General features: G+C 49.0%; 1 protein-coding gene across 1 annotated transcript in view; it reads left to right on the top strand.

Annotated features, from left to right (window-relative positions):
• The window catches only part of LOC147100399 (uncharacterized), a 354033-nt gene that overhangs the window by 290402 nt on the left and 43834 nt on the right, over window positions 1-19797 (top strand). Inside the window, exon 8 of the mRNA XM_085968064.1 lies at window positions 6034-6376. Within this exon, the coding sequence (XP_085824190.1) occupies window positions 6034-6376 (343 nt within the window). The remainder of the gene's footprint in view (window positions 1-6033; window positions 6377-19797) is intronic.

Raw genomic sequence — 19797 nt, 5'->3', positions numbered from 1 at the left:
TCTTGCGGTCTCCGTTGTATCTCTGCAGCACCCCGTGCTGCTGCTTCATGTGATACTGCAATGCTGAAAGCCTTGTCCAGCGTAAGATCCTTTTCTGATAGAATCCGTTTCTGGGTTCCTTCACTTTGAAGCCCACACACAAACTTGTCCCTTAAAGTATCTGCCAGTCCTGTTCCAAACTGGCAGTGTTTCGATAGCTTGTGCAGGTCCGTTAAATACTCAGCATTACTTTCATCTTTATGCTGGTTCCTTTTGTGAAACTTTAAATCTTTCTGCTATCAGCAGCGGTGTGGGGTTTAAGTGGTCCTGTAGGATTGACACTATGGCCCCGATTTTAGGGCAGCTGTCGGGCGGCTTTTCATGCGGCCGTGGTCCGAAAATCGCATAAAAAGCGGGTCGGGACCCCCGCACCCCGCTTCAGTCCCGCCCGCCACTGGCTGGACTGCTCGTCGGAGCACTAATCAGCAATGATCACCTTGTTAAGTGCGATTTTCCGGCGCCGTTGCGACTTTGGGGCTTTCCCCACGTGAAACACGCCTGTGGGGAACTCCGCCGATGAGAGCTGGCGTGAAACCAGCTGGCTTGCTGAGGGCTGAAGACATTTGCAGGCTGCAGGACCTTGTTGACCAAGGCTTGGGGGAACTTTTTGAAGCCTTAGGAGCAGCTGCAGAAAGTTGGAGCCTGACACACTTCTCCAGTGTGAGCTCCTGGGAGGCCCCTTTCACCACTGTAACTCAGGACCTCCTCAACCAACGCATCTGCCAGAAGCATGGGAGGCCTTTGGTTCCTTCCCTTCCTGGCATTGGAGGATCTCCAACAGCAGAGGAGACTGGAGCAACTCCAGCAACAGCAACACCAGCCGCACCAGCAGGAGCGGCAGGTTGCGGCTCAGCCACCTGGGGCAGCACAGGCCAGAAGGGGCCAGCACATGGAAGGCCGTCGGCGCAGGAGATACCCCCCCAAACAGGGTCTACAGACACAGGGTCAGCTACCTCAACATGACTGAGCAACAGTGCCGGAGGCGGCTCCAACTTTCGCGAGAGGTTGTGACTGACATCTGCGCAATGCTGCAGCAAGACCTGGAGCCCAGAGCAACAGGTCCACACTACTTGCCAGTGGCCATCAAAGTCACCACCGCACTCAACTTTTATGCCTCAGGCTCCTTCCAGGGATCAGCAGCAGACATCAGCGGCATCTCACAGGCGGCTGCACACACATGCATCACGCAGGTCACCGATGTGCGCGAGGGCAAAGAGGGCAATCACATCCATTTCACCCGGGATCATGCAAGTGTGAGGGCGCGAGCGTGTGGATTTGCAGAGCTGGCAGACTTTCCAAGGGTGCAGGGCGTCATTGACTGCACACATGTGGCCCTTAGGGCACCCCATCGCAATCCAGGAGTTTTTGTCAACCGCAAGGGCTTCCACTCCCTTAACGTTCAGCTGGTGTGTGACCACAAGAAGGTGATTTTGCACGTTTGTGCCAAGTACCCTGGCAGCTGCCATGACTCCTTTTATACTGCGCGAATCTACTGTGCCTCCGCTATTCAGTCCACCAAACGAACTTCAGGGATGGCTCCTTGGAGACAAGGGATATGCCCTGCGCACTTGGGTAATGACGCCATTGAGGAGACCAGTCAGCGAAGCTGAGGAGCGCTACAACTCCAGCCACATGATCACCAGATGCATAATCGAGCAAACCATCGGTTTGCTGAAGATGCGCTTCAGATGCCTCGATAGATCAGGTGGAGCCCTACAGTACTCATCAGCCAGGGTCTCCAAAATTATTGTGGTATGCTGTGTGCTTCACAACATGGCACAGCGTCGTGGCTTGCAGGTTCCGCAGGACCAAGAGGCTCCTCACAGAGCCGCCTTGGATGAGGATGATGCTGAGGATGATCCTGAGGAGGAGGAGGAGGAGGAGGTCGGAAACGAGCATCCTGCAGAGGCCTGCCAACCAGCGGCACCAGTGCGCGAGAACATTGCTGGGCAGAATGCAAGGAACGCACTCATCCTGGCCAGATTTGCGTAGTCTGATACATCAAACACTGCAGCCTCACTGCTTCTGAACTGACCACGGACATTGGCCCATGCCTGCACTTACCAACAACTTTGACCAGTTTGCAGTCATCTGTAATTTATCCTAAGGCCTCTATGTGACATCCACATTCGCCAAATGACAGACGCCATAACTGCAGCAGCTGGCAACATAAAGTTTATGTACAGGAAAATGATGCCATTAAAACTACTTACAAGACTGGATGGTGTAATAGTTATGTGAATGTGAGCATTGAGAGAGACGGAATAGGTAACGGTGCATGGATGTGACTGTGAAGTGGAATGTGGAAGAAGAGATTGCTGAAGCTGAGTGCTGTTGGGGAAAGGCAATGGGGATGAGGTTGAGGGTGATGGAAACTTCATACTTGCTTTCCCTGTGCGGTGAAGGTCATGGAAGCGCTTCCTGCACTGCAGCTAGGTGCGACGGGTGACATCCAGAGAGTTTCCCCCTGCTGCCCCCTCCATCCAGGCAGCTGTGGACTCTTTGGGAGGCCTCTTCCTCCCTGAGCGAGTGTAGAGGACCTCCCTGTGGGCCCTTACCCCATCCACCAAGGTCTGCAATGACGTCTCGTTTAATTTGCCCACAACTCGGCCTCTGCCGCTGGCAGCAGCTGGTGCAGGCTCCTCTGCCATTGTGCAAGAGTGGTTGAGAAGCCTGCAGAGGTGGAGAAGCTTGCTGGACACTTTGAAAGCACCACGAATGATGACATCATAGTGTGGGGATTTCTGACTCGATTTAGACAATTAGCAAGGCTTCCCACATGCTGGGAATTAATTGGCCAATTGAGGGAAAATTGCGTGGGGCTGGCTGACACTTTTTTATGTGTGTCAGAAACCCCACATTCGGGGAAATCCGACCATTTCCCACACAAGCCGAAAATCGAGCCCATATGTTTTCAAAATCCTTTTCTACTGGCTTCTCTGGGGTTACTAGGTTTCGTAGTAAGCCATACGTTTTTGCACCCATTGAATTCAACAATACCAGCGCTTTCTTGTCATCTGGCACTTCATTTGCCTTGCAGTATACTTCTATGCGTTCGACATATGTCGTCCAATCTTCGACTTCATTGTCGAACGCTGTGATACTGCCACTCTTCGGCATTTTTGGGTGTGGTTAGACTGGCTTAAAATGGCGTCTCCCGTGCTTTCCTTTCTTCCCCGCTGCGGCTTAAAATGGCGTCTCCTGCGCTGCTGCCAACGCCGCTCTTGGCGGTCCTCATGGCAAATGGCGACGCCCTGTGGGTTTCGTGCGCTGCTCCTGTGTTGCTGCCAATGCCGCTCTCTGCGGTCCTCATGGCAATGGCAGCGCCTCGTGTTTTCCTGCGCGCCTCTCTCCCCCGTTGATGCTGCTCAGCCCTTGAACACCGGCTGCGCTCTGCGCGTTTTCCTGCGTGCTTCTCTCCCCCGTTGACGCTGCTCGGCCCTTGAACACCAGCTGCGCTCTGCTTTCTCTCGTCTCTCTCCCCCGTTGACGCCGCTCGGTCCTGAACACCAGCTGCGCCCTGTGCGCTCTGCCCTCTCTCTCTCCCCCGTCGACGCTGCTCGGCCTTTTTCTGTGCCGCCCGGTCGGCTCTAGTCGCCGCTGTCTGGGGTCTGCGCAGTACCTGTTGCCAGCCCGTTTCGCTGGACCACCGTGACTGGAAAGCCAAGCCTGGCTCTCGACAGCCTCCCCTGCAATGCTCAAATCTCCGCTGGATGACTGGGCTGTTGCCCGTGGTCGATGCCCGTGCTTCTGGATTCGACCTCCTTCCACTGTTCTCCAGGAGCGAATCCCTGGGAGGTGATGCAGAGTTGCAGGTAGGTTCGAATCTGCTCGTCGCCAATGTTATGTCCATGTATCTTGATGTTGTGCCCTTCAATAATTAGACAACAAGACTGCAGGGAACGATTCAACAGGTGTTTACTGAATGAGGGTTACTCTAGAACTAACTATACAGATCACTACTCAGGGTTTATATACAGGTGTGGTCACTGCCGGTACTACAGTATACAGGAGCTGTAAAAGTAGTTCTCTCCCTTAAAGGTACATACATTACAGCTGCGATGTAACTCAAACCTCCACCTACCCCTGCAAGTCCAATAACATAAAGGGGTTGGGGCTGGGAGTGGGGACATCCTGCATCAGGAGCTCCTGCTCATGTCCTTAGTTGGGACCTGGTATAGCATCAGCACGGGTGTGTCTGATATCCTGGTCTTATAATTGCTAGGCCATTTTTGTCCCTATGGTTTATTATTGTACTTCTGGTAACTTGCTGTATCTTTCTGCTACTGTGTATCACTCAACGTTTAAATAAATTTCATGTTGGCTTTTAGCCTGAACATATTAGTCTGATAATGAGATATTTATTACATTTCAGAGAAGACAAGAAAATGTGGTGGGCAACCCATATGACCACTAGTTGTCAATACCATAATTAGGGAGTAATTATTAATCCTAGGTACATAATCCCACACATGGTACACAGGACGTAAATTTCATTTCATATGAGTTGTTAGAATTTGTAGTACAGATCTGCAATTTGTATCGGGTTCAGTATCAGCATTCTCTACTAATTACATATTTTTCTTTCTGTGCTCATTAAACTCAGTGATGATTTTTGTCTTTTCTTCTCCCAACACTCCCAAGTCAGGTGCAGCATGGGCTGGATGCAGAGTTAATCTCTTTTACACAGCTCCATTATTGTGCCTTAAATCCAGCCTCAGCAGATCATTCATCGCCGCAGTAGTGTGATATTTGCAGTTCCCAATTCCAACCATTCTTATTGCCTTACTCGGAATCAGTCAATTTGGTGCCAATTTGTGCTGAATTGTAGGCAGATGTATGAATTAGTCAGGAGCTGGGTTGCGACTGCTTGAACATGTTTCAATTAAGGTTTTTTTTTTACCCAGAGAGAACGATGAGGCCTTAATTCCAACAAGCTGATCTAGATTCAAGGCCAAGTCCCAGCAATGAGACAGTAGTTTGCTGAACCACTGCATCACGCAATGCTCTGAGCTGAGTTCACTTCCAGATGTGTGAGGGTAATGAGCATCACAATTGGTGATTTCAGGATTGCGCTTACAGCAGTCAGAGTCCACTAAGACTGCAATGACGATAGATTAAAGCTTCTAAAGTTAAATGCATTACTATAGCAGTGGTGAGAATGCTAGAGCCTCAGACTTCTGCCTCGGCAAACATAAATTTGAATCTCATTTATTTTAAATTCCCCTCCTACTTCTATTTTCTCCCTTCATGTCCAGAAGAGATGTATGTCCCTCTGGTGCCTCCACTGGGTAGTCATTACTCACCTATGAACCGAATGTCCACTAATGCTCCCTTTCCAGCAAGGTCATTGGAATAGTAATCGAGTGGGGACCCTGGCCAATTATTCCCCCTTCCCTGGCTGAAGCAAATCATCCTGGGGTTGAAGCTGGGATCCCTGTTCTCTTTTATGGCTTAGTGCCACACCAGACATTGTGCAGGGGAGCTGGCATCAGTGTTAGCCTTAGTACTGGACCAGTTCAGGGAGGGAGGGCTGAGTAGCTACAGGGAAGAGGGTGTTTTTTTCCAAGTGCACTTGTGCATACTTCTTTTCAGTTTGACCAAAGCATTCATGGCATCTCTGAACATCACCTATTGACTTGGATTTTTGTAGAAGAGGAGGTGTGGTGTGGGAGGAAGACTGGAAACCCAGGGTGGGAGAAAGCAAAAAACAATTCCACCCACCCACATAAATATAATATTATGGTGCAAGAATGATTTGTATCATGAGATCTGCCTTTGCAGTCTACTGCTACACACCCACCTATCTGCTAAATCCAATTGGATTTTGTAGTAATCTCCAAACCAAATACATTTAATGTTTGTATTTTATCTTTGACTTGTGACATGTTTGCTTGGAGATGACTGAAAGCTTTTACAGAGAGCGGCAACGATTTTGTGAATCACTCGGGTCTAATAACTTGTTTTTTTTCCCCCTCCTTTTGTTTAATGAAGGCCGATAAGGAAGAAACCTGCGTGAAACATGAGGAGGAAGATATTCTCGACATCCCCTTGGACGACGAGGAAGCAAACGCAGCCGCTGCCAAGATCCAAGCCAGTTTCCGCGGCCACATGACCAGGAAGAAGCTCAAGGGGGGCGAGAAGGACGAGTCCGAGCAGAAGGCAGACGGCACGCAGGAGTGTGAGGAGGAGGCGTCTGCAGAGGCGCCTGAGGTGACCAGCATGGCTGCTGGGGACTCGGGAGCAGCTGCAGCAGCCGAGGAGGGAGAGGATCAAAGCAGGGTTAAGGAAGAGGCAACAGAGGGGGCATCTGTCAACGGGGACCAATCAGAAACAGGTAGGAACTCATTCAAAGCCCCCCCCTCCAGACCTCTCACCAACCAGGACCAGGCTGGTTTGTATAGGTTTAGGACACCATCCAACAAGTAATTTAATCTCTTCTGGCGGCCGTGCCTCCAGCTGTCTAGGCCTTAAACTTTGGAATTCCCTCCCTGAACCTCTCCACCTCTCTTACCTCCTTAAATATGCTCCTTAAAACCTACCTCTTTGACCAAGCTTGTGGTCACCTGTCCTAATGTCTCCATCTTTGGCTAGGTGTCAATTTCTGTCTGATTACGCCCATGTGAAGCACCGTGAGACGTTGTTGTTGTTCTACATTGTATGTACATAAACTCCATAACAACAGACAGACAGAAACTTTACTGTAGACATGGGGGTAGATTTTTGTCTTCATTGCCAGGATAGTAGGAACATAGAAACAGGAGTAGGCCATTCAGCCCCTCGAGCCTGTTCCGTTGTTCAGTGAGATCATGGCTGATCTACGACCTAACTCCATATACCTGCCTTTGGCCCATATCCCTTGATACCTTTGGTTAACAAAAAGGTATCAATCTCAGATTTAAAACTAACAACTGATCTAGCACCAATTGCCGTTTTGCGGAAGAGTGTTACAAACTTCTACCACCTTTTGTGTTTCCTAATTTCACTCCTGAAAGGTCTGGCTCTAATTTTTAGACTATGCCTCTTAGTCCTAGAATTCCCTAACCAGTGGAAATAATTTCTCTATCTACCCTATCTGTTCCCCTTAATATCTTGAAAAGTAATCTGGCAGAGAGGACCCACCCATTATAGAACCTGCCCCATTTATATTTTATTGAAAATAAGAACCTGCATTTACATAGTGCCTTTTATGACCTCAGGACATTCCAAAGTGCTTTACAGCCAATGAAGTACTTTTGAAGTGCAGTCACTGTTGTATCATACGAAACACGGCAGCCATTTTGCACACTGCAGGGTCCCACAAAAAAGCAATACGATAATGATCAGATAATCAGTTTTTAGTGATGTTGGTTGAGGGATAAATATTGGCCAGGACACCAGGGGAGAACTCCCCTGCTCTTCTTCAAATAGTGTCATGAGATCTTTTATGTCCACCTGAGAGAGCAGATGGGGCCTGGGTTTAACATCTCATCCGAAAGACGGCACCTCTGACAGTGCAGCACTCCCGCAGTACTGCGCTGGGAGTGTCAGCCTAGATTTGTGCTCAAGTCTTTGGAGTGGGACTTGAACCCATGGCCATCTGATTTTACTCAAATCATTGGAATAAAAATTGGGTGTGTTCTATAAAGATCAGACGATCCACTCCTCCAGAATACCGCCCAAGTGGTGAATATAAAAAATCTACCCATGGGGTCTTCAACTTACTCACAATTGAAATATATTATGTGATCATTTGATTATTATGGCAAATAGACCGTAGTTAAGAAGCATGATTTGTATTTAATGTTTAAATTGTTGTTTTAAACCTCTTCTCAGGAACACAGTTGAATTATAAATTTTGATAAATTTCCCAACCATAAGGGAAATTCAATGCTACTTGTAAACTGAGACTAGAAATTACTATTGGTTATGTTAGTGTGTGAATGCTTAATATGCTTATATTAGATATTTTATTAGTTTCCACTCTCTGCTATTTTAAAGCAGCTGTCGACCTATTTATTTTAATTGGATTTACACTTCTGTTAACAACAGCAGGGGGTGGGATTTGGTACAAGCACATTAAGGGGGAAATATTGGGTTGCTTTGCGCCTCCCGTTAGTGCCCCCGCTACACAGGCACAAAGCCCCTAGTGCCCGGGCGCGACACCACTAACACCTTGCGTGAAACTCAGCAGGAGGTTAGCGGCGGCAGTAGCCGGTAGCGCCCTGCGGCGCTGCGTCTCCGACAATTATGTCATTGCCGTGCACAGCGCCCCGCTCACGCCCCGGCCGCAAACTTTGGTCGCTCCCCTGACCTACCGCCGGACGATACGTCTGACAGGGTCAGGGTGGTGTGTTTGCGGCCATGGCGGCGCAAATTAAAGGGCAGGAGCCGGGCGGCCATTTTTTTTTTGGCCAACTGCCAGCAGCTGCCCCTTTCTGCATTTTTATGCGGGGTGCCGGCCGCAAATCGGTCAGCTCGGCACTCCTCTTGAGTGCCGGGCTGTTTTCCCGTGACCCAAGAGGGCCCCGGTGCGCGCAGCGCTAGGCCCCTCCCCTTTAATCAGGGGAGGGAGGCCTGCAACGCATGTGACGCTTTTGCACGTATCGCTGCGATATTCAATGGTGGCACCCCAGGAAGGAGGGGGAGCGCTTCCAGTAGCGCCCTGCCTCCCGTTTGGGGTGCTACCACTGAATTTACGGCGCAGGGGCGCTAACTTTTTCAGGGCGCTAAAAGTAGCGCCTCGGCGAAGTTAGCGCCCCAAAGGGGGCGCCACCAGATTTTTCCCCCAAAGTGTTTATACAGTATCAGTAATTTTGAACCACCACTCCTTCCATTTATCTATCTCTTCTGTCCAATATTTCCACAGCTGTCTATATTAAAGGGGCACTGTCTTTGTGAAAATCTTTGGCCAATCTAGTTCTGGTGAGGGAGGGCGAGAGCCAGGACAGTTGTGGGTTATTCTTGTTGTGCCGATGTATGAGATCTCGCGATACTCCATATTCTTGCATTAGCTTTACACCTGCCGTGTTGGATGGGCTGGTATGGACTGAATAGTTCATTACACAGGGGAACTAAACAGACTTGGCAGTAGTTTACATAGAGGAGCTACAGGAACTGAGCAGTCTGTTATATAGAGCAATTATACAGACTGTACAATGTGCTGCATAGGCAAGCTGTTCAAACTGAGGAGTGCATTACTTCGTGGAGCTGTGTGGAACAAGCAGTGTATTACATGGGGCGGCGGTGGGGTTGTTGGGACTTGGCATCGGGTTGCCAACTCCGTTTGGACCTATTGCTGGAGGTTTCATCACATGACCGCCCTCTTGCCCGCCATGACCTGCCCATTCAAACAGCCAGTTTTCCCCCCTCCAATAACTTTATGAATGAAAGTGTTCAAAGAAAATAAAAACGACACACAATGGGGGGAATTTTAACCTAAAAGAACATGTGGGTTTGGAGCATGAGGGGAGTCAAATTGTTAAAAATAGGATTCCCGACCTGATACCGCCTCCAACCCGCCCATTTCCGGTTTTAATGGAGGTGGGACGGGGGCGGGCGACGTCAATTAAATATTATAATGAGGCTGGAAGCGTCTTTTTTAACCTCCCATTTTATTTCTAACTGCATGTGGACAGATTTCACACAATTCGTGAAACGCAGCAGTTAAAGCGAGGCGGGACTGCTGCATCCAGGAGGTAAGTAGCTTTATACCTACCTCCTGGATCCAGGGTCCCTGCCTAACCCACTCCCCGCGATCGGTGACCCCCCTCCGCCCCCTAGGCCTCTGATCACCCACCCCCCCCCAGGCCTCCCCCCACAACGATGATGCTTAGGCCAGCCCCGATCTTCTCTCCCTCCCCCCCCAATCTCTGCGCGGCCTCTCCCCCAATCCTTTTAACAGCACGGCCTGATCTCTGATCGCTGGATGACCCCTCCCCCGATCCTTTCCCCGGCCCCAATCCCCGGTCCTCTCTACCCCCAATCCATTGCCTGGCCCCTGATCCCTGGCCCTCTCTACCACCCCCTCTCCCCCGCCTCCGATCCATTGCCTGGCCCCTGATCCTCTCTACCACCCCCTCTCTCCCGCCGCCAATCCATTGCATGGCCCCCGATCCCTGGTCCTCTCTACCACCCCCTCTCCCCCACCGCCAATCCATTGCACGGCCCCCGATCCCCGGTCCTCTCTCCCCCCCCCCCAATCCATTGCCTGGCCCCTGATCCCTGGTCCTCTCTACCACCCCCTCTCCCCCGCCGCCGATCCATTGCCTGGCCCCTGATCCTCTCTACCACCCCCTCTCTCCCGCCGCCAATCCATTGCATGGCCCCCGATCCCTGGTCCTCTCTACCACCCCCTCTCCCCCACCGCCAATCCATTGCACGGCCCCCGATCCCCGGTCCTCTCTCCCCCCCCCCCCAATCCATTGCCTGGCCCCTGATCCCTGGTCCTCTCTACCACCCCCTCTCCCCCGCCGCCGATCCATTGCCTGGCCCCTGATCCCTGGTCCTCTCTGCCACCCCTTCTCCCCTGATCCATTGCCTGCCCCCTGATCCCTGGTCCTCTCTCTCCCCCCCCCCCCGATCCATTGCACGGCCCCCGATCCCCAGTCCTCTCTCCCCAACCCCCCTCCCCAATCCATTGCCCGGCCCGGCCCTCACACGAACCCTCCCTCTGAGCTCCGTGCGGCCGCGGGCCTACCCGCCTGCAGCCAGCCAACCTCTCAATCTGGCTGGCTGTGGGCTGGAAATCGAGGCCTCACATGCAAATCAGGCCCTGCTGTGGGGCCTGTGGGAAACCCAGCCTCCCAGGTTTCCTGACTGCATCAGAGCCCTGCCCCCAACCCGCCTTCCACCAGATAATTCCGGCCAATATTTTTTTAATGCCCCTATGGTTTTTCTCCCAGTTGCCTGCAGTAGAGTCCTGGAGATGAATCTGTAATTCCTGGAGACTCCAGGACATTCCTGGAGGGCTGGAAACCCTAACTGAGCCGTATATTACAGGAAACTTTCTGGTATCCGGGACTGAGCTGGTGCCATACCATCAAAACTGCCGTAGAAACCAGCGCTAATGTTAAAACATACGGAGCTTTTGAGCTCCGTGTGAATCAACAAACCCTGTTGCTTAGCAACAGCTTCAAAACAGTCGGCCGCAGCTTAAAAGCGTCTCTGTAGCTAAGCAACAGCTTCAGCTAGACCTTGCAGAGCCTGACTGGAAAGAAAAAAGCAACGAGAAGTAAAAAAACTTATAGGAAACGGCTCCTGAATTTTGCCAGTAGATAGAGCTTTCCGGACATTTAACCTCCGGTTAAACGAAAGTTTCCTGTACACAGGTAAGCTCGATGGACTGAACCATGTGTTACATTGGGGTAGGGTGGGCTCTATGAACTGAACCATGCACTACTTGGGGGCCTTCATAGAACCATGGAATGATACAGCACAGAAGGAAGGCCATTCGGCCCATCGTGCCTGTTAAGTCTGTGTGTTATAATGAGAATTATTACACAGACCACAAGAGTAAATTTTAACAGGTCTTTACTAGTCGAAGGTCAGGGCGGAACTGCCCAATAAATCATTACACAGCACTTATATACCGGTGTGGTCACCACCGGTATTACAGTATACAGCAGCCAAGATAAAGTAGTGCAACCCTTAAAATAGTTCTCTTAAAGGTGGAACGGTTACATACACTACAATCCTCCCTTTTTAGCTCAACAGTATATATTCCCCATTAAACATAACATCATAACATATATACACAACTTCATGTAAAAACAGTTCACAGATTCAGTCTCTCTGGAGGCTTCCTGACTCAGTCCGGATAACGCCTCGGTGGTGTAGTAGTTTTCGGTGGTGTAGTAGGCTCTTTTGGCAAGGTCGATTCGGCTTGAATGCCAGTGTCGGGTTCATCTGATTCCAGTATCACCGGATCGGAGGTAGATACTATGGGTATCTCGGCTTCATCATTAGGCGTATAGAGTTGTGGAGTAGGTTGTCCCTTTTCGGATGACTCTATGATCTGGTCAACATGGCGCCTTATTATGCTTTCACCAATGTCCATGGTATACATCAGCGGTCCTAGTCGTGTGCAAATAGTTCCAGGCTGCCATTTCTCGGTACGGTAGTCCCGGGCCAAAACTTGTTGACCTATCTGGAAGGTTCTAGTTGGCCTATCATTCATGCCTTGAAATTGCCGGTTCTCTACGTCCCTTCTGATGTTTGGCTTGATCAAATCCAGCCGGCATCTTAGTCTTCTATTGCAAAACATCATGGCGGGAGTTTGGTTTGTAACCGCATGTGTTGCATTCCTGTACGCCAACAAGAAGTTATCTACCTTATGTTGTAGATTTATGTCTTCATTACCCATGGCCTTTATGGCCTTCTTGAAGGTCTGGACAAACCTTTCAGCTAATCCATTGGTGGCGGGATGGTATGGGGCGGATGTGTAGTGCTTAACCCCATTGTTTTTTAAGAACTTCCTGAATTCTTCGGACACAAATTGCGGTCCATTATCAGAACAGATCTGTTCCGGCAGCCCATTCCTGGCAAATATGGTCCTTAATACTGTGATGGTTTTTTCCGTGGTGGTGGAGGACATCTTTATTACCTCCGGCCACTTGGAGTGTGCATCCACCGCGATTAAGAACATTGAGTCCATAAATGGACCAGCAAAGTCGATATGTACCCTTTGCCATGGAGATGAGGGCCACTCCCATGGATGTAGAGGAGCTTGTGGTGGGGCGTTTTGGACCTTCTGACAGCTCTTGGTCATTTCTTCGATGTCTCCATCGATACCTGGCCACCACACAAACGCTCTGGCTAGGTTCTTCATTTTCACTCCACCCAGATGCCCCTCGTGAAGCTCTTTTAGCACTTTATGCTGGAGTTTGGGTGGAATCACCACTCTGGATCCACACATCAAAGTTCCTCGGCACACTGACAGCTGTTCTCTTCTTTGCGAGAATGCTGGCAACAGTGGTTCGCCATGTGCTGGCCATCCCTTCACCGTTAAATCGTAGACTCGTGAGAGAGTCGGGTCATTTCTCGTTTCCTTTTCGATGGTAGAATTTGTTACTGGTAGACATTCCACTATGGTTGAGTGGAACATCTCCACTGGGTCCACTATAGGCGCCTCTTCTACCGTTGGCAACGGCAGGCACGATAAACCATCAGCATTCCCATGCTGTTTTGATCCTTTGTATTCTATGTCATATTGGTGTGCCCCTAGGAAAAGGGACCACCTCTGTAGCCTTTGCACTGTCATAATGGAAACACCCTTTTTAGGGTTGAATATGGATACCAACGGCTGGTGGTCTGTCAGCAGTGTAAACTTCTGGCCCTGCAGGTAATGATTAAACTTCTTTACTCCCCACACCAGGCTGAGAGCCTCCCTATCTATCTGAGCATAGTTGCGCTCAGCGGAGGTCAATGATCTGGATGCAAATGCGACTGGCCTTTCCAAGCCATTTGGCAACTTGTGTGAGAGTACTGCTCCAATACCATAAGGAGAAGCATCACAAGCTAAACGAATAGATAGCGTTGGGTTGAAATGAGCCAACACTTCCTCTGAGGTGATCAATGCCTTGCTTTTGCGAAAGGCCTTCTTCCAGTCCTCGCTCCACTTCCATGGTACTTCTTTCTGCAAAAGAGCATTCAGCGGGTGCAGCACCGTGGATAGATTTGGCAGAAACTTATGGTAATAGTTAATCAACCCTGGGAACGACCTCAACTGGGATACATTTTCCGGAGCGGGAGCCTTCACAACAGCTTCGATCTTGTCAGGTGACTTGTGCAGCCCCTCCTGGTCAATGACATGACCACAGTACGAGATCCGTTTCTGAAAGAACTCACATTTCTGGCGATTAACTCGAAGTCCATATTCCTTCAATCTGGTGAGCACCAGTTTCAAATTTGCAAGGTGTTCCTCATCGTCATCTCCTGTAATCAGGATATCGTCCAAGTAACATTGAGTGTTTGGAATTCCCTGTAATACCTGCTCCATGGCCCTCTGCCAAATTGCTGGAGCCGAAGCCACTCCAAAAACCAGTCTATTATATCGATACAAGCCTCTGTGCGTGTTGATTGTGAGATACTGGCGCGACTCTTCCTCAACTTCCATCTGTAAGTACGCTTGCGCCAGGTCTATCTTGAAGTGTTTCCCGCCAGACAATGAAGCAAAGATATCCTCAATCCGCGGAAGCGGATATTGCACCGTGTGAAGCACCGGATTAACTGTGATCTTGAAGTCTCCACAGATGCGGACCTTCCCCGGTTCCCCTGACTTGTTACTCGATGAACGCTTCATGACGGGAACAATGGGCGTGACCCACTCACTCCAGTCCACCTTAGACAGTACTCCTGAACGTTCAAGCCCTTCCAGCTCAGCTTCCACAGCAGGTCGTATCGCATAAGGTACCGGTCTGGCTTTGAAAAATTTTGGGTTTGCATGTTCTGCAATCTTGATTTTTGCCTTAATTCCTCTCAGTGTTCCCAGTCCCTGTTGGAACACCTCTTTAGCCTCATCCAATATTCTGGACAATCGTTCAGGTTTGACATCTTTTTTTCCGGAATCTACCGTTATTGCTTTTAGGGAGTGCCAGTCCATATTTATTTTCCTGATCCACTCCCGTCCCAGAAGTGGTGGACCTCCCTCAGGTAGTACATATAAGTCCATTCCTTGGTGTTCTTTGCCCTTGTGTATCACCTTGACTTTTATCTTCCCGATGGGGTATACTTTTTGCCCCGTGTATGTCTGCAATACTATCTCCGTATCCCGTAGGGGAATATGTGTGAATAACCTTTTGTAATCTTGCTTATTCATGACCGTCAACGCCGATCCGGTGTCCAATTCCATCTTCACTTGGACTCCTGCTATCTGCAGTGTGACCCAGATAGTTTGTTGGTCAGCTTCCTTACTCACATTGTGAATTCTCAGACTACCCAGTTCCTTGCTGTTGGAGTCTGAATCTGAATTCTGTTCATCTGAACTCTTCTCAGCCACCTTATGTACCTTTCTGCACTTTTCCTGCGGTGACTTTTTGTTGCTGGTCTTCTTTCCTGACCGGCATACTTTAGCTATGTGACCAAGCTTGCCACATTTTCTACATTACTGGTTTTTAAACCAGCATTGGTTCTGATTGTGTGTTGTCTTTCCACAACGATAACATTTCGTTGTACCCAAAGCCATTTGATCTACGCTGAGTCCCGCTGCCTTCAGCTGCATTTCCGCAGTGCCTCTCGCTGCGGCTTCGTGCGATGCTGCAATAGTGACAGCCTTATCAAGTGTATGATCATTCTCTTCAAGCAGACGCTTTTGTGTTCCTCCTTTTGACAATCCACACATGAATTTGTCTCTCAGTGCCTCTCAGACTTTCCCCAAACTGACAGTATTTCGCTAGCTTATGCAGTTCAATTAAATACTCCGCGTTGCTTTCCTCTTTCAGTTGCGTTCTCGCATAAAATTTAAATCGTTCCGCTAACATCAGCGGTGTGGGGTTCAAATGATTTTTCAGGACAGCAACAATATTAGCGAAAGTCTGATCCACCGGTTTAGCTGGTGATAGAAGATGCTTCAATAGCCCGTATGTCTTCGCACCCATTGAGTTTAGTAAGGTTAGTGCTTTATCTTCATCTGATATTTTATTTGCCTTACAATATATCTCTATGCGTTCTACATACGTGGCCCAATCTTCAACATCGGAATCGAAATCGTTGATGTTACCACGCTTAGGCATCCTCGCAATCTTCTTGAGAAGAAAAAGAAATTTTTCTTTTTTTTTTTCAAAATGGCGGTTTCCCGCGCTTGTCTTCTTCCCCCCCGCCTACGAAAATGGCGGCTTCCCGCATTTGCCTTTCTCCCCCGCTGGCTGTAATGGCGATTGCCGAATTGCTGCGTTCGCCCTCCCCAGCGGTTTTCAAATCGTGCCTCCCAGCCCCTCTTGCAGTCCGGTCCTTTCCCCCCGGCTGCAGCTGAGTTCTCCGCGGTTTTTTTTATTTTCTCCCGCGCCTTACGCTGACCCGGTCGCTGCGCCTCGTGGCCTCGGTAGCTGCCCGGCCTTTTTCACCGGTCACGGTCAAGCTCTCTCTCGACGCTGTTGCGTCTCCCAGCCCGCTTGCAGCCCGGTCTTTTACACCAGCTGCGTTTGCATTCACCGCGGCTCCCGTGCCTTACGCTGCCCCAGTCTCAGCGCCTCTGGCCCCGACTTCTGTCCGGCTCTTTTCCCCGGCCGTGGTCGAGTTCTCCGCCCTTATATCCTCCGTTTTTCCCTCCCCTACTTCACAGCCAATGTGGCCGACTTGCTGCTCATCGCTGATCGGCTTACCCACCACCGTGATAGAAGGGATGATCACTGCCTGTTGCTGATGGAAGACTTCGTGTCAGGATTCTTCCTTTGCTCTTCAGACCTGCGTCTTTTCTCAGCAGGATGATGAGGGCGGATGCCTCCTCTCAACGCCCGTCAACTGCCTTGGATGTATCTCTGCCGCAGGGTAAGATCGTACTCGTCGCCACTGCTAAGTCTGTGTGTTATAATGAGAATTAATACACAGACCACAAGAGTAAATTTTAACAGGTCTTTACTAGTCGAAGTTCAGGGCGGAACTGCCCAATAAATCATTACACAGCACTTATATACCGGTGTGGTCACCACCGGTATTACAGTATACAGCAGCCAAGATAAAGTAGTGCAACCCTTAAAATAGTTCTCTTAAAGGTGGAACGGTTACATACACTACAGTGCCTGTGCCAGCTCTTCCAATTAGTCCCATTCCCCTGCTCTTAACCCATAGCCCTGAAAATGTTTCCTTTTCAAGTATTTATCCAATTCCCCTATGAAAGGTATTATTGAATATGCTTCCACCACCCCTTCATGCAATGCATTTCAGATCATAACAACTCGCTGCATACATTTTTTACTCCTGTCGCCTCTGGTTCTTTTGCCAATTACCTTAAATCTGTGTCCTCCCCTTCTGCCACTGGAAATAGTTTCTCCTTATTTACTCAAGATTTTGACTGCCTCTGTCAAATCTCCCCTTTCCTTTCTCTGCTCTAAGGAGAACAACAACAAAAACAACAACTTGCATTTATATAGCGCCTTTAATGTAGTAAAACATCCCAAGACGCTTCTCAGGAGTGTTGTTGACATCGAGCCACATAAGGAGATATTAGGGCAGATGACAAAAAGCTTGGTCAAAGCATCTTAAAGGAGGAGAGAGAGGTAGAGAGGTGGAGGGCTTTATGGAGGGAATTCCAGAGCTTAGGGCCCAGGCAGCTGAAGGCTCGGCCGTCAATGGTGGAGCGATTTAAAATCATGACTGTGCAAGAGGCCAGAATTGGAGGAGTGCAGATGTCTCGGAGGGTTGTGGGGCTGGAGTTGATTACAGAAGATAGGGAGGGGTGAGACCATGGAGGGATTTGAAAACAAGGATGAGAATTTTTAAATTGAGGAATTGCTTAAACGGGAGCCAATGTAGGTCAGCGAGCACAGGGGTGATGGGTGAACGAGACTTGGTGCGAGTTAGGACACGGGCAGCAGCGTTTTTTTTTTTTTGTTTTGAATTCATTTATGGGATGTGGGCATCACTGGCAAGGCCAGCATTTATTGCCCATCCCCAATTGCCCTTGAGAAGGTGGTGGTGAGCCGCCTTCTTGAACCGCTGCAGTCCATGTGGTGAAGGTACTCCCACAGTGCTGTTAGGGAGGAAGTTCCAGGATTTTGACCCAGTGACGATGAAGAAATGGCGATATATTTCTAAGTCAGGATGGTGTGTGACTTGTAGGGGAACTTGGAGGTGGTGGTGTTCCCATGCACCTGCTGCCCTTGTCCTTCTAGGTGGTGGAGGTCGCGGGTTTGGGAGGTGCTGCCGAAGAAGCCTTGGCGAGTTGCTGCAGTGCATCTTGTAGATGGTACACACTGCAGCCACGGTACGCCGGTGGTGGAGGGAGTGAATGCTTAAGGTGGTGGATGGGGTGCCTATCAAGCGGGCTGCTTTGCCCTGGATGGTGTCGAGCTTCTTGAGTGTTGTTGGAGCTGCATTCATCCAGAAAAGTGGAGAGTATTCCATTACACTCCTTGTGCCTTGTAGATGGTGGAAAAACTTTGGGGAGTCAGGAGGTGAGGCACTTGCCGCAGAATACCTAGCCTCTGTTGCCTTGTCGGATGACCTTAACTTTATGGAAGGTGGAAGAGTGGAGGCTGGCCAGGTGTGTATTGCAATAGTCAAATCTAGAGGTAACAAAAGCATGGATGAGGGTTTCAGCAGCAGATGAGCTGAGGCAGGGGTGGAGTCGGGCAATGTAACGGAGGTGGAAATAGGCGGTTTCTCTAGTCTCTTCAAGTCACCAAAGTCTTTCTTCCCTGGTATCATTCTAATAAATCTCCTCTGCACCCTTTCTAAGGCCTTGACATCCTTCCTAAAATGTGGTAGCAAGATTGGCCACAATACTCCAGCTGGGGTCTAACCAGTATTTTATAAAGGTTTACCATATGTTCCTTGCTTTTGTACTCTGTGCCTCTATTTCTAAAACCAAGAATCACATATGCCTTTTTAACAGGCTTTTCAACTTGTCCTGCCACCTTCAAAAACTTGTGTACGTACACCCCCAGGTCTCTCTGTTCCTGCACCCCCTATAAAATTGTACCATTTCACTTATATTGCCTCGCCTCATTGTTTCTACCAAAATACATCACTTCACACTTCTCTGCGTTAAATTTCATCTGCCGTGTGTCTGCCCGTTTCACCAGTCTGTCTGTGTCCTCCTGAAGTCTGTTACTATCTTCCTCATTGTTTACTACATTTCTGAGTTTTGTGGTCACCTGCAAACTTTGAAATTATGCCCTTTATACCAAAGTCCAGGTCATTAATATATATCAAAAAGAGCAGTGGTCCCAGCACTGACCCCTGGGGACACTACTGTCTACTTCCCTCCAGTCTGAATAACAACCATTCACCACTACTCCCTGTCTACTGTCCTTTAGCCAATTTTGTATCCTTGCTCCTGCCACTGCACCTTTAATCCCATGGGTTTCAATTTTGCTAACAAATCTATTACGTATTACCTTATCAAATGCCTTTTGAAAGTCTATAAACCCAACATCAACCGCACTGCCCTCATCCACCCTCTCTGTTACTTCATCAAAGAACTCAATCAAGTTAGTCAAACATGATTTGCTATTAACAAATCCCTGCTGGTTTTCATTTATTAACTGATAATTTTCCAAGTGCCAATTAACTTTGTCCCGGATTAATGATTTTAAAAGATTCCCCACCATCGACATTAGTCTGACTGCCCTGTAATTGCCTGGTATATCCCTAACTTTTTTGAACAGGGGTGTAACATTTCCAGCCCTCCAGGCCTTTAGTACCACTCTGATATCTAAGGAGGATTGGAAAATTGTGGCCAATTTCCACCCTTCCCTCAGCAACCCAGGATGTATCCCATCCAGACTGGAAGCCTTTTCTACTTTAGCCCTGCCAACCTTTTAAGTACCTCCTCTTTCTCTATTTTTATCCTATTCCATTTCTCGACTATCTCTTCCTATACTGTGACATTGGCAGCATCCTCTTTAATGGACAGATGCAAAGTACTCATTTAGTACCTCAACCATGCCCTCTGCTTCCACAAGAAGATCTTTTTAGTCCCTAATCAGCCATGTCCTTCCTTTGACTACCCTTTTACTATATATATGTTTATAACAGACTTTTGGATTCCTTTTTATGTTAGCCACTAATCTATTCTCATACACTCTTTGTCCCTCTTATAACCTTTTTCAGTTCTACTCT

The sequence above is a fragment of the Somniosus microcephalus genome, chromosome 26 (genome assembly GCF_052327205.1).
Source record: "Somniosus microcephalus isolate GS21.2 chromosome 26, FLI_Smic_1.0, whole genome shotgun sequence".
NCBI classification, from domain to species: Eukaryota; Metazoa; Chordata; class Chondrichthyes; order Squaliformes; family Somniosidae; genus Somniosus; species Somniosus microcephalus.
This window is presented reverse-complemented; position numbering and strand designations above follow the sequence as displayed.